The 15,665-nt window shown below is 46.8% G+C and overlaps 1 protein-coding gene across 13 annotated transcripts in view; it reads left to right on the forward strand.

The window, feature by feature from the left end:
* Dym (dymeclin) overlaps nt 1–15,665 on the forward strand; it is a 297,388-nt gene that overhangs the window by 251,985 nt on the left and 29,738 nt on the right. For all 13 annotated transcript variants that reach the window (XM_087592291.1, XM_087592295.1, XM_087592293.1 and 10 more), the window contains 1 exon segment: nt 4,111–4,224. In XM_087592291.1, coding sequence (XP_087448417.1) covers nt 4,111–4,224 — 114 coding nt within the window.

Genomic DNA, 15,665 nt, shown 5'->3' on the forward strand with positions numbered 1-15,665 from the left:
GTCTAGAGGCTAGAGATGTCCCCAGTGGGAACCTCTTGATTAGACTATGCAAAACCTGGATTCCACCACAAAACAAAAAGAATAGGAGGAAGAGGAAAAGGAGGAGGAAGAGGAGAAGAAAGGGAGGGGGAAGGAAAGAGGAAAATAAACCACGAAAGAAAGGGAAAAGAAAATAAAAATGGAAGGAAAGGAAAGGAAGAAAAATAATTGTGTTCCTATAGGATCTAGATTCAATTAAAGAAATCTTTGGAAAATATCATGTTTATCCTCAAAGTTGAGAGAAATAACAAAAAGATCAGCATATGTGACAAAGGTCAATGCCAAATTGGCATCTCCTTCTAGAGTGGGTGCTACCTTGTGAAGTAGAAGTGAGACTCCCACACAATCTCCTGAGAAGTAGGTCCATCAGTCTGACTGGGAAGGTTTCTGTTTGGTGCTTTGGATTAAGCAATGAGTCCGCTGGCTGTGGAGGCACATACCTTAATCCCAGCACTCAAGAGAGCCAGGACTAGAGAGAGAGACCCTGTCTATGAATGAATGAATGAATGAATGAATGAATGAATGTGTCAATCATCCAGTCCAGGATAGCCAAGGCTATAGAGAGAGACCCTGTCTATAAATAAACAGGTAAGTGGATGGATGGATGGATGGATGGATGGATGGATGGATGGACAGACAGATAGACAAGTGGATGAATAGAATTAACATACTGTGTCTTTCTAGGAGTTCTAATTGCTTGCAGTTGATGTGAAGCCGTTGTGATTAGCAAGATAACCAGTTACCCAGGTCTTTTCAGTAATAGCTTAATGAGCACCAGAAAGTAATTCTTTAAAATCTAGTTCTTCTTGTCTTTACCCACCCTTGTTAACTGCCTGTTGTGTAAACTGAAGATATATATGGTGGGCACGCCTCAGTGCACACATGAAGACCATAGGACAGTCCATTGGAGCCAGCTCTCTCCTTCCGTAATACGGGTTTCCGAGTAGGCCACCAGGCTTAGCAGTGAGCACCTCTGCCCTCTGAGCCATCTCGACATCACATGCTGTCTTTTCATCCTCACCTGATGCTGTGCTGGACGGATTGCTCAGTAGTTAGAGCACCGGCTGCTCTTGCAGAGGGCCAGAATTCAGTTCCCAGCACTGGCAGCTCAGAGCCATCTTGCAGCTGCAGCTCCTAGGAATCTGATACCTTCTTCTGTCCTCCTTGAGCATCAGGCATGCATGCGGTGCCTATATGTGCAGGCAAGCAAAACGTGCACGCAGAATTTTTAGAAGAAATCTCTGCGTGTACTACGTTACATAATTTATAAATAAATAGAACATGTTGCAAATATATACTTTTTTTTTTAGCCTGTTCTCACATTTAGTCAAAAAAGTTTTAAGAGCCTCTGGCCTAGCTTCTGGCTGACTGTCAGAAGCACCGGGACATCAGTTAGAGGGTCTCTGACCAGGCCCAGGGTCAAGTATTTCACGAGGCTTCATGGTTGCTTCTGATCTGAAAGTCATTCTGTGTCGGTGAGCATCATCCGCCTTTAGTGACTGTTCAAAAGCTGTAAGCATCAGGTCTGAGTCTTAGTCATAAACTAATTCATTGGGTTGTTTTTTTTTTTTTTCATTTTTTAGAATGTTTTTAATACTTGGCCAAAGAAATTAATTTGAATTAATTTTCAATGAATTTGTGAGGCTAAATCACAAGAAATTGCCAATATTTATACATTTTTAACCACTTTATATATCTTAGTTGCATACTTCATTTATTTATAATTTTTTATTGTTGTGTGTGTCAGGTATGTGTGTGCATGCCTTTTAGATGGGTCCCAGAGATCAAACTCAGATTACCAAGCTTGGGGAGCAAATTCCTTTACTAGCCCAGGCCTCTCACCAACCCTTTTTTTATATTTTAAAGTAAGATTCTAGCAGGCCTTTGGTAATGTGTTTTCTCTTTGTGATGTGCCTGTCTTCAGCTCTTAGCTCACTAGATAATAAAATCCCTTCATATGCCTTGGACTCTGGGAACAGAACTTTAATCCCAGAGTCCCCAAAAAACCTGAAATTGTGCTGAACACATAGAAAAGCCAACCTGTTGTGGGCAAAGTCAGCAGTTTGTAAAGTAGCTGACCACCTCGTGGTTGCCCCTTGCCTGAACTGAGAGGTGCACACTCGCTGATGGCCACAGGGTAGTGTCTTTTTCCCCAGTGTGAAAATATTCCTGTGGCATTTGCACAGCAGGATAACTGTCTACTAAAACAGTTAAAAAAAAAAAAAAAGCCAGTACTCTTCAAGAATAAGTACTTATGAGAGATATTTCAAAGAAAACATGTAAGCATTTTCAAAAGTTTGTGTTATGTATTTTATGTGTGAAATGGAAGCCAGGCAGGAAACAGAAAGAGAGAAGTTCAACACTTTAAAATCTTTTACATTTTTTGGGGGGGGAGCACATCTATGGGGATCAGATGACAACTCAGGGAACTGGTTCTCTCCCTCCACTGTGTGGGTTCAGGGATCAGATCCAGGTCATCTGGCATGGTGGCAAGAGCCTCTACGGACTGAACTGTCTCACCAGCCGGAAGTTCAGCTGTTAGAAACAAATGTTTACATTTTTGCATGTCTGACTGAAAACTATGTTCCCCTTTCGAATGAAGAAGTCAGCAGTCTTGCTGATCTCTGTAACATTGTGGTTTTAATAGCACTTCCCTGGGAACCTCCTTTGGCATTCTTTGTGGTTTACTGGACTGCTTGGCTGGCGTGGATTCTGCAGAACTGGGGCTTGAACCCAGGACTTCACAAGCGTCCAGCATCCTAACACTAAACTGTTTCTCCAGCTCCACCGTCAGTCGGCCTGGTGTTTGTTTTGGTGTGTATGGTGGTATGTTTATGTTTCTGTCTGCACGTGCACCTGTGTGCAGACCCACGGTCACCTCTACACCATCCCTCGAGGACAACACGACACTTTCCCTCCTTCCTTTGTTCTTGTCTTGTTTTCTCTTCTGAGACTGAGTCTCTCAGTGACATGGAATTCACCGGAGTACAGCAGGCTGGCTCGTGGCAAACACCAGGAGCCCTCTTGCCTCCCTGCTTCTCTAGCCTTGGATTCTTCCCCCCCCCCCCCCCCCCCCGGAGCTGGGGACCGAACCCAGGGCCTTGTGCTTGCTAGGCAAGCGCTCTACCACTGAGCTAAATCTCCAACCCCTAGCCTTGGATTCCTTATGTGAGCCCCAGGAACTAAACTCTGGTCCTCACCCTCGCACGACAAACTTCACCCAGATAAGAGCCCTACCCCACTGCTCTCAATTTCCAGTTACAATTCCCAGTGACTGGACTGGGGCTATGGTAGCATTTTCCTGCATAGTTCAGGCTATGTAGTGACACCAAACAGAAGCTTCCTGTTGATGTCCTTGGTGACTGGGGCTAAGAATGCTGCAGGTGAATTAAAACCATAGATAATTCCCAGATACCATGTTAGCCATTAAGATTCCTTTCCTGTGTGACTCTTCTGGGGTCTCTTATTATGCTTGGAAATTGGCACACTGCGGATTCTGCTTTCCTTTCTGCTCAGCACTGCTCTAGAACAAACAGAAAACAGGACAGCGTGGGAGGTGGCCAGATAGACTCTCAACTCGCAGGATGATTAACTTCCCTGAAAGGCATGGCGAACTCGTGTTTGCCCCCAAATCCTATAGAGAGGTCAGATAAGTGAAATCCAGGTTCCTTTAAAAGTGGAAGTAGGAAGGTTTGACTTTGGGTGAGAAGGGCGTCACTGAAAATCTATTTTTAGCAAGTTGGTGGTTCAGTGTATGCCTTGGGTATCACGCCTGTAATCCTGGCTGCTTGGGGCTGAGGCAGGAGGACTATTAAACAATTATTGATAAACAATAACTTCAGGGCTGGAAAGATGGCTCAGAGGTTAGTGCTGGCTGTTCATGCACTGGGTTCAGTTCCCAACACCCACATGCTGGCTAACAACCATGTGTAACTCCAGTTCCTGGACATCTGATGGCCTCTTCTGACTTCTATGGACACCAGGAATACATGTAACACACATACTCACATTCAGGCCAATCACATAAAATAAAATAAGTAAATCTTTGTTTTCATGGCTCTTTCTTTACAGGTAATTTCCTTCTTTAGCTCAAGACTGCTACAATCTGGAGCTGAGCTGTCAGTGGAACGGGTCTTGGAAATCATTAAACAAGGGGTTGTGGCACTACCCAAAGACAGACTAAAGGTAAGCCACTAAAGAACTGTCCATGCACCTGACTGTTGATCATCTGAAGCACATACATATCAGCAAGTATCAGGCATTACTCAGACTCCTGTGTTAAAGAGGCTGAATATTCCCTCTGCTGTGTCCTGATCCCAAAACCAGGGTTCATAAGGGAAGAGCCCGATATGCGTTCACATCGCTGCACGCCCAGCGAGTAAGCCCCGCATACCCCATGAGCACCTCAGACTGTTAACAGGTCAAACAAATTGAACATACAGACATCACAAAAGCCTCATGGGAAGGCAGCGGTGATGGTGATGCCAATACCGTGGTGCCTGATGTCTGTGAGTGCCTCCCCGTGTCGTGCCACGACCTCAGTGTCTGAGTGTGCCACCTCCCTCAATGCCCTTCTCAGGCAGCCGGTGTTGACAGCTGAAGTCGTCAGGTGAAGAGACCAGTATGGACCAGTCTGGAAAGATTCATTCACCTGGGGCATTAGAACCGGAAAGTGCTTGAGCTGAGTCCGCCCAGGCAGTCTGCCTCCAAAGCACTGCTCACTGCGCGCCTTCATGCAGTAATGGAAAGAAAAGTACTTCATAGAAAGGGGGAGATGCCACATGTTAACAAAATACTTGACATTCGTGTGGCGGAGGCATTCCTCCTGAAGTGGCTGTAAGTCCATGCCCCTCAGCCTTCCCCATGCTGCATCTCTTCAATACAGTTCCCTATGCTGGGGTGACCCCAACCGTTAAATGATTTTTGTTGCTACTTCATAGCTGTAGTCTTACTACCATTATGGATTATAATGTAAATTCTGTGCTTTCTCATGGTCTTAGGCGACCCTTGTGAAATGGTCGTTTGACACCACAAAGTGTCATGACCCACAGGTTGAGAACCACTGTCTCAAGGTCAAAGAAGATAATCCACTTCTCCATTTATGGTAGCGAGAACACAGTGATGTCTGTAGGCTAGAAGCAAGGCATTTCGCTGCAAGTGTATGTAGTAATGAGGAAATCAAGGGTAGAAATTAAACTATTGCCCATCCAGTCATCAATGGTGTCTTGAAAACAAACCTGAGGAAGGCACTTTCAGCTTGCCTCCCCAGCCCCCTCTCTGGTCTGCTCCTGCAGTCTCCTGGGCTACAGAGGAGAGCCAAGATCCTAGCATTTCCCAGAGTCCTCCTCTCCCCCATGAGTCTACCATGGTTGCCGGAGAGTTGGAGGGCAAAGGAAAGGACGCCATTCTCCACAGACAGACAGGCAGGCAGGCAGGCAGGCAGGCAGCTTTCAGTCAGCTTTTTATTACTGTAACAAAATGCCTGAAGTAATCAGCTGACAAAAGGAGATTTGTTGTAGCAGTTTCCTTCTGTAGATCAGTTCAGTTGTCTGTTTCTCTGTGCTAGCCAAGAGACAGCATGTTATGACAGAAGCTCATGACAGAACTAAGTTTTATGCCTTATTCAAAGCCAAGGGACAGACGAAGAAAGAACTAGGGCTACAGTGTCCCCCAGTAATCTGCAAACCTACCCAGTCCCTCTCAGTGCTTCTACTCGCTCAGCTGCCTCACAAGCAGGACACCAAGTCCTTCATATGGTGGCCTGTGGAGAACATTTCTGTATCCAAACTGTAGCTCCTTCCTGTCTTACAGTACATGGCTGAGGTTGTCAGTGGCAGCTAGAGATGCTGGCGTTTGCAGCCGCTCTCCAAGAGCTCTGGATTACTTCAGTGCCTCTCAAGAAGCCCTACGTGCTTAAGTAGCTTCTGTTTACCCTACCAAACCTGTCCAGAGACGTAAAACCCCCAGTTTCAGTAGATACTGACTTAATATTAAAAACTCAAAATCTCAGCAAAGCCTGAGGGAGCACAGTGAGGATGGTGCAAGGCTGTCTCCACCAGTGAGTGACCCAGTTTGCCTGGAATATCAAAGTGGGGGTACGGTAGGGTTGACACTGGACCTGGGATCCTGTGCCCTTCAGGGTATACACGTTCCACTGTCATTGCCACAGCCTAGGGCTAAAGCCTGCAGGGCCCTGCTGGGAAACACCACAGCAGGCTCTCAGTCACTGCCCGACTGCATAGACTGAAAGGGAAAGACACCACCCCTCCCCAGACAGTGCCGCACAGGGTCTGTCTAAAGGCACGGTGACTCACCATGAGAAGGAGCAAGCCATTCCCTGCACTGTGTGTCAGAGGCAGACGGAGCAGCATGAGCCTGCTCTCAAGCTGCAGACTCTGCTGGGAGCTATGTGAATCCAGGGAGGCAAGGAGCAAGCTGGGGTCTCTGGCCAGAAAAAGTACACAGTTACACTTACGTACCCTCCTATCACCAGTAAGGCTTCCTCTTCATCAAGTTGGTTGATGTCTCCTTTAAACAAAATTAAAGTCCAAGGTAAGTAAATGAATAGCAAAAGATGTGCTGGCCCTTTTGATTTTTTTTTTACTGTATTGTTTTTTGACATGGTAAATGTACATATATTTTAGTGCAAGTGTTCATGTGTGGGGTCAGATCAGGGTAGTGACATATCTGTCACCTCAGACATTGCCCTTTGTTCTGGGAGCATTCACAAATTGTCACTACAAGCCGTCATGAAGCATTCGCTTGATTAGTGCCAACCATAGTAGTTCTCCTCTGCTAAAAGTGGTTCACCCCATACTCTCATCACCCATCGTCCTCCCACACACCTCTGGGCTCTGCTAAGTCCTCTTCTACATTCTCTGCTTCTCTGAGATACATCAGTGCTGGACTTCCCATTAGTAAGAGCATCCGATGCTTGTCGTTGTGTGCCTGACTTACTTCTATCGTCCATCCACACTGCTGTGGAAGGCAGCATTGTGTGCAGCTGAGTAATACTCCACCGTACCTGTGAACCACTCACCCATAGCCCTGGTTGACTCTACTTCATGACTATCGAAGACTGAGGCAGGAAAGTGCAGGTGACTGTTGTAGATGCATACCTGTGGTGGCTTGAATCAGAGTGGCCCCACAGACTCCTGTTTGAATGCTTGGCCCATGGGGAGTGGCACTCTTAGGAGGTGTGGCCTTGTTGGAGTAGGCATGTGACTGTGGGGACGGGCTTTGAGTGTCTCATGCTCAAATTAGGCCTAGTGAGGCCGTCTCCTCCTTTCCTCCTGCTGCCTGTGGATCAAGTTGAAGAGCTCTCAGCTCCTCCTCAAGCACCGTGTTTGCCTGCGTGCTACCAGGTTTCCCATTGTGACAATAATGGACTGAACCTCTGAAACCGTAAACCAGCCCCAGCTAAGTGTTTTCCTCTCTAAGATTTGCCGCGGTCATGGTGTCTCTTCACAGCAGTAGAAACCCTAAGACAGCACCCATTCTAAGATTGTCAGATGTTTCTGTGGCTGTGATAAATCACCATGACCAGAAGCACCTTGGAAAAGGGTTTATTTCTTGTACAGCTTGTAGTCCATCATCCGGGGAAGTCTAGTCAGGAACCTGCAGCCTGGAAGCAGGAGCTGATCCAGAAGCCCTGGAGGAGTGCTAGCCTGGGCACTGGGTCCTTATGGTTTTCCAACTCCTAAGTGCGGGTTAGTCTGAGATGGTATTTAGCATTGTGTTAGTAAGCCCAGGGAGCCAGAGAAGCAGGTAAGGTTACAGTGAAGAACCCGTAAGTCACATGAAGTGAGGGGGAAGGGTGTGTAACCTAAGAGAGGATCCGGGAGATAGAGTGACCAGCCACTGCAAGGATCATGTCACAGAAGAATCAGTCATTTCTTCATTGCGGTGGGACACACTTTAAAAAGGTGTGTCTTCTCAGCCGCTTCCTGAGACGTACCTCACGCAGAGTCTGGGAGCAAACAAAAGCATCATGTGACCCGAGGGCTCCAATCTATGGCAGAGAAGAGCTCAATTAAAAAAAGTCCTATGGGAGCTTGGCAGGGTGGCTTGCTGCACGCGTGTGAAGATCCACAGAACCCATGTAAAAGGCTGGGCTCAGAGACCTGCAACCCTGGTGCTGGAGTGGTGGAGACAAGTGGATCCCATTGGTTAGCTACTCTGACCGAGTTTGTGAACTCCAGATTCAACAAGAGACCATGTCTGAAAATTAAGGTGGAAGGGCTGGGGAAGGGCTGGGGAAGGGCTGGGGAAGGGCTGGGGAAGGGCTGGGGAGATGGCTCGTTGGACAAAGCACTCGCCATCCCAGTGTGAGGATAGGAGTCCAATCCCCAAGACCTGTGTGAGTGTTAGGTGGGCATGTATCTAACTGTAGTCACAGAATTCACAGTGTCAGCACAGTAAGTACCCTTAGAGCAAGCCGGCTAGCTAACCTGTGTGTGAGCTCTGGTTCAGCAGAGAGACCCTGCTTCATGAATAAGATGGAGGGCAAGACTCGTGAGGCCAGCCTGCTACCACACACGTGTGTACACAACACACACGCATGCACAGTCTTATGATGGAAGGCTGCCCAGAATTATACCAAAGATTTCTTACGGTTCTTCGAGTCCAGAATTCTGTCTTTTTTTGCTTCTGTGCTGTTTTGTAGAGCAGTGCCCTATTGCCCGCAGATAAAGTCTGAGGTTACTCTGGGAGCCCCTAAGACTCCTTGCCCAACCACCTTCCTCCCATCCCCCTTGCTCCAGGCGATCTGTACCTGTGTCCTCCCTGGCCTCCCTTAGTGGGTTTGCTCCTGAGACTCTCATCTGGAGGTCGCATCCGGTTTCTCCTCTTCTGTCATCTGAGGTGGCATCCCTGTTATTTGGCCTTTCAGTTATTCAGACCCTAAACTTTCCTTCGAGATCCTGCTGAATTTCAAAGGCCACAGGAAGACTTTCTTCTTTTCTTCTAAAGATTTGTTTATTTATTATATGTGAGTACACTGTAGCTGTCTACAGACACACCAGAAGAGGGCAGCAGATCCCATTACAGATGCTTGTGAACCACCACTTGGTTGCTGGGAATTGAACTCAGGACCTCTGGAAGAGCAGTCAGTGCTCCTAACCGCTGGGCCATCTCTCCAGCCCAAAGACTTTCTTTTTTACTCCTGCATCCCTGTACGTCTCTCAGTAAAATGCCCAGAGTGCTTTATTCCCCTGCATCTTGCCCTTTTCTGCTGCGTTTTTGATGTTTATCATCTTTCTCCTCCACCAGTAGCTGACCTGAGCCCCAGCTGCCTAGCTCAGTTCATGAAATGGGTGGAGGAGTGAGCTGTCCATGTTACCTGCTCTGTGCAGGAAGTGGGGGACTGCTCCCATCCAGGAGCTGAGGAGTCAAAAATTCTGTACCTTTAGTCGTTCCTTTCAACATTGTATTCTGCCGTCTTCTACAGTCTTCATGCCTGAAACCGCCTCTGCCTGTTCTCACAGAAGAAGCCTTGCTCACATAGGGCAGGCTGTGAGGAAGACACTAAGCTAAAATGGAGAACAAGTGCTGTCTTAGAAAGCAGTGCCTAGCAGAAAAGTCGAGGGCAGAAGAGGGTGGGCATGGAGGGACAGGGCATGGGCAGGTGGGGGTAGGTCGGGTGGGGGTGGGGTGTGGGCAGGGTGGGGGTGGAGCGGAGTCCATGTCAGAGTCTGTGCTGTTTTCATTGCCGCTATCATTGCATTTTATTTTTACATAATTTTATATTTACAGAAAAGTAACATAAATAGTAAGAGTTCCAGCTCAGGGAGACAGTCCAGGCAAAATGTTTCCTGGATTGATGCAGGGCACAGTGGCACAAGTCTATAACGAGGCTCTTTGGGGCTGGATAGCCCATTGGTGAGCTCCATGTGGAGCTGTTTTCCAACAAAGTGAGCGGCATCCTTGATGGTAGCACCAAGGTTATTCCGTGGCCTCCACATGAGTGCACACATATGTGCCCCTAACACACATACACACACACACACACACACACACATACACACACACACACAGAGTGGTACCAGTTGCGTTTATATTCGTGTCTTTCTCAAACCCTAACATTCACATTGTTGTCATACTGTTAAGGAAGCCAAGCCTCCCATGAACTTGCTGCTCTCTCCCTGTACCCTTTCCACTCCGCCCTGCGCTCCTGGGGCCGCGCTGTTACCTGTCTCATCCCCTCAGTCTCCTCTTTCATGGTGTTGGTTTGTTCATCTGTATTTAAGTTTTCCTGGTATTTTGTCCTGCTTCTGTTGAAGCTGCTTGTATATGGCCAAAGCTTCAGAAGTGTCCACAGCACGGTCAGGAGTGTGGTCTCTTCAGGACTCTTCTGAGGTGTTATTGGCATCTCTGGGATTCTCCAGTGAAGCTTGTCCCTTTGGAAATGTTAAATATCTTGGGGGTGGCACTTGTCTTCTTTGGAGTCTGTCCCTCTGATCTTACCGCCCATCTGCAGGACTGGCTGATGACAGAGGAACTGACCACTGTGCTACCCTTGCCAAGGCTGACTCTGTAGTTCACTCTGTAGGTTTTAGTTCAGTGCTGACGTTTGTTTATTTTTGCCCAGATTTCTCTAGCTTTGGCCAGTGAACTCCTGGGGTTGATTTCCTTGTCCTTTGCCACACCCCACCTTGTTCTCTGTACTCCTTGGCTATGTGGAATGCTGCAAATCAGTCTTGTGTCTTCTGGACCCCAGGCTCCAGATCTAGCTGGGTGCTCGGCCACCTTTTGCCAGACCTGTCCCTCCCTCTCTTCCATTAACAACCAATGCACTGGGCTCGGCCTCCGCTGTGCCCAGGCACCTTTCTTGTTTGTCTCTTCCTGGTGTGCCTCAGCTCCTTTCTTTCACCTCACCCTTGCTAGCTGTGTCCTTGATCCCTTCTGACACAGGCTGCAATGCCCAATCTGTTTTCTAGTTCCCTTAATAGACACACTTTGCCCAAGAACCCTTCCATGGGCCGTAGAAAATAGTGAAGCTTGACCTATAATATTGACCTTAAAGCAAAACGCATTACAGAGTGCAGGCCACAGTCCGAGGACATATTGTCTTCTCATTGTACTGTACTCGAGAATAAATAAGACAGTCACATATACATGGACATGCAGCCCTTTATGTTATAGCCAATAGAGAAATTAGTTGATCTCTGAGGGTTCCAGAGAAGTTAACCCTTGTTTAGAGTAATATACTATTAAGGCCAAGGTCACAAGTAAATCCTTTAAGCCAGACAAGTAGTTTTGTTCTGGAACATAGCAAAAAAAAAAAAAAAAAAAAAGAAATTGCACCCCTGGGCTCAGCTTGCCTTGCACTCTGTGGTTATGGAGGCTGGAAGATGGATGGATCCGTTTAAAAACAGAAAACAAAACAATCCATCACCCGCACTCGAGGAGAAGCCGAAGTTCCATTCACTCACAAGGACTGAGTCATGCTCTGTTGGTCTAAAGAGAGCCTGTCGTTACCACAGATGCTACTCAGAAAAGGGGCTGCTCGGCTTTAGAGCCAAGGCTGCCCTCCATTTTTACCCTCATTTTTAGGGGAGCTGAGTGCTTATAATAAAACAAATCACCTAAAGCCTTGAAAGTTTAATCACAGGGCACTGCAGCGTCTGAGGCTGATGGAAATTAGTAAACTCTATGGAAGTGCAAATAATGTCTACATGTGGCTTATCATATACATGAAACATGAAAGTAATAAAACAGTTCAGTCTTATTACTACTTCAGCTTAAGAGAACCTTAGAACTCATGAATTTTCAGTCAGGTAGATAAGCTTGACACTTACCTACCTGACATTTTCTCTTTTATTGAAGAATGAAAACTACATCTGTAGAACTACATCTGATTTAACATTTGGAAATGTTAAATATCTTGGGGGTGGCACTTGTCTTCTTTGGAGTCTGTCTCTCTGATCTTACCGCCCATCAGCAGGTCTGGCTGATGACAGAGGAAAATTCTTCCTATTTTGGACAAGTAGACACTGAGATCTAGAAGCCCGTGGTATAGTAACTGGCATTCAACCAAATAAGATAGTTTTCAGTCAAATATTATTTGACATAGTCTTCTAAAATATTTGCATAATCGTGTAAGTGGGAATGTATACTTATTGGCTAAATCTGTCTATACAATCAAACAACTGGGCTATTCAGAGTAAATAGTATTAACGTCTTTCTAAACATTCTCTTCACTAGTGTTCCCTGAGAAAGGCACTGCTGGCTCACTGTGGTCTCCGGACCTCCTGCATAAACAAGACACTAGACAGCAAACTCTGAAGTCTAGTTTGCTTGTTTCTCTTCTAGGGTTTAGTAGGAATAAAGTTAGAATATCCTTCCCCAGCCACATTAGCAGCCGTGGCTCAAAGGGTCCACGGCTCAGCAGGGTCCTGGCTCCCATTTTGCTGGCTGGAACATTTTGAACAGGCTGAAGGGAACAGAAGTCACCCAGCCCCGTTGTGCTCAGCCACAGCAGCTCGTACGTACATACGTAAGTGTATGAGGTTCCTGGCTGCCCCGTCGTGGACTCAGTTAATCATCTCTGCCATTGGAGGATTAAGAATGTTACCATGTGTAACATTTGAAAATTAGATGATGTTGTCAAGGAAAATGTAATCAGAAGATAACTTTTCTTTTAGTGCAAATAGGAAATTGTGGAATAACTTGATAAATCATAATTAGAAGTGAGAGCCAGCTCACACTAGCTGAAGTCACTCTGTGGGTGGGGGGGGTGCTTGTGTAAGTGCACCACAGCGATGTGCGCCTCGGGCGTCAGATCTTGCTCTCTCCCTTGTTTGAGACAGGTTTTCTTCCTGTTTGCTGAGGTGCATACCAAGTGAGCTGGCCCCTTGAGCTTCTCATGATTTTCTTGTCTCTGCCTCCCTCCTCCCAGAAGATGAGGCACTTACATACCTGTCCAACCTTTTCCTGGTTCTGGAACCCTGGCTCAGTTCACTGGGCTCGCAGAGCAAGCTGCTGGGCCAACTCCCTAGCCCGTCGATGAGTTTAAAAGTCTTCATTTTTAAATGTAATTTTTAGAATATTTTCATTGTTGTCATTAACACGTATACACACACACACACATTAATTTGTCTGGAGAGTATCTTATTAAATTTATTCATCTAAGTATTTTGCTTGCATGTATGCATTTTATAGATTTTTTTAATATGGACTTTGGAAGTTCCTTTTCTTCCTGTCGAGAGCCTCCTCCTTCTCCTCTCTTCTCCAAGTCACTTCTGTGGGGCATCTGACCCCTGCAATGGACAGAGAGCATGTTGTTCGCTGCTTATTCTGCCCAGCCTAGTTATTTTATACCGCGTGAGCACAGCACTGCTGGGAATCATTGAGGGGGGGAAGGTACCATTATGATATGAACACCAGACACACATTCATGCTGCCTTCTGTAAGAGCAAGCCCAGTGCTGCTGGTCTCCAGCCATGAGGATTTGGGGAGAATTCTACTTAATAATGAAATCACCTGGAGGAGGACTTCTGACCTCAGTTGCAGCTCCCTCTTAGAAATCTTGATGACATCTTACATTTGAGAGATCCCTTCCCCACGATCTCCAGTTCTCTGCCCTTACCAAAACTAGGGGTGTGAAAGCTGGACTGACAGACGACCTTGATGGAATTAGAGGTGTTTCAGCTTCCTTCGCCCGGTAGACACCCATTGTGATTCTCTCTCCCTCTGGCCACGCCCATCTAGTCCGAAGGCTTCTGCCGTGAGCTTAGGCACTGTTAGAAACCTGTGCTCTTCAGGTTCTACTTCCTGTCCCCTTTGCCAGCACAGACAGAACACTCAGTCCCCAAGTCCTTCTTAGTCATCTATGCTGATGGTATCCCATGAGAGATCATCTCTTCATCCCGGGTTCCCTGGTGTGTTTTCTGTTTCTAACCCCATTCTGACTTCTCCGATTCACTGCCTTGTACAGAAGAGTCACTCACTAAATACTGCTATGGTCGAAAGTCAGCTTGAGAATTAAGTGGTCTGAGACCACTTAATAGCCCCACAGAAAACTGCTACAGCATGTGGACAAACAACACAAGACGTCACCACTCAAAGGAACTGGTCAGTGGATGAAGTGGGCTCCTGGACTCTGCACTCGTTTAGAAGAAGGGAGATAGAGGCTTTACGTGTTTCCAGCTTTTATCCTGGAGCCAAGTATAATCCACGTAGTCACAGCAGGGTAAGGCAGTTGCTCTTAATGAAGAACTCACTCTGTCTGGCCTGGGAGACCACCGAGGTCAACCTGAAAAAGACAGATGCTGCAGAGAATAGTAGAACCCCAAAAGGCAGCCAGACAGGTCCCAGATTGTGTTCCTCCAAATGTCGGCCTGATTCCTGAGCAGTATGTAAGACACTGACCTAAAGTGCAGTCCTGGAGATCTGGAAGGGCTGTCGCTCTGGAAGACGGGAAACAGCAACCTGTGTTTTTGTCTCTCTACCCTTTTGAAAGCTTGGTCTAACTATAGTCTGTGCCCACACAGCAGAATTGGGGAACACATGGGAAAGTGACAGCCTCTCTGGCCTGGAGAATCAGTAAGGGAAGGCACATAGAGTCCTAAACCCTAAGAGTCGTGGAGGAGCCACAGAAGAGAAAGAGGAGCCCCCGAGACCCTCGACCACGACTGGACCTTGATCTACACCTGCAAAATCAGCTCTTATGTCCCAGTCAAGGATGGGGGAGGGCTGCCCAGAAACCAGAGCCTGCTCAAAACACGGAGACTCCCAACAACTTAACATTCATTTTATTCAGGATACAGTCCAAATTTTTCCGACTTCGAAGGAATCAAGAAAATGGAACACATTCTCTACATAAAAGAAAATCAATTAAGCTCAACCCCAAGATGAACCAGATGTTAGAACTTACAGACAAGGATTTTTGAAGTAACTACTAATAACGCTTCTCCATTTTTTCATAGATGACACATGTTTTCAATGCATGAAAATTTCAGTAGAGAGATGAGATGTCTTAGGCAAGCAATGGAAACTGTACACAAATCCCAAATGGGGGAAAGACAGAGCGAGGTCTAAGATTGAGATGCTAACAGCGAGCAGTTGGGTCAGCACAGGGACCTCATTCTGAGACGTGCTGCTGTCTAAACAGCTGACAAGCAGCAGTGCAGAGCCACCAAACAGAGCCCCGCAGTCCAGGCTGGCACAGGTCTGTAGAAGCAAACAACTGGACGGTTACCATCCCTGCTCTCGTGGGTAACCACAGGGCCTCAGAGAGGCTGGACAGACTTTTTAAAGTGCTAAAAGAAAAAGCATGAACCCAGAATTCCCTGTCAGGTGAGAAGACCTCTCGGGGAGAAAGCCAACTGAAGACTCTGAGGGGAAGGAGAGTGGCCGGCAGCATGCCCGCCTGCTCTGTGATGCTAGAGGAAGCTCTTAGGGCTGAGCAGATACCAGATGGGAGCTCAGATTGTCCAAATGGGAGAGTGTTTACAAGGACTGGTAAATGCCCAGGTCACTGCAGGTTTTCTGTTCACATCCTCGTCCCTTGTCTTCCTTCTCTTCGCCTGATTTTACGTGTGTGCTCTGTGTAGGTTCCTAAAACAAAAGCACACCATGTCTTTCAAGGTGGTAATGTTTGTAGATGAACCTGATGTAAAAACTAC

This window comes from Rattus norvegicus, chromosome 18 (genome assembly GCF_021556685.1).
Source record: "Rattus norvegicus strain SHRSP/BbbUtx chromosome 18, alternate assembly SHRSP_T2T, whole genome shotgun sequence".
Lineage (NCBI taxonomy): Eukaryota > Metazoa > Chordata > Mammalia > Rodentia > Muridae > Rattus > Rattus norvegicus.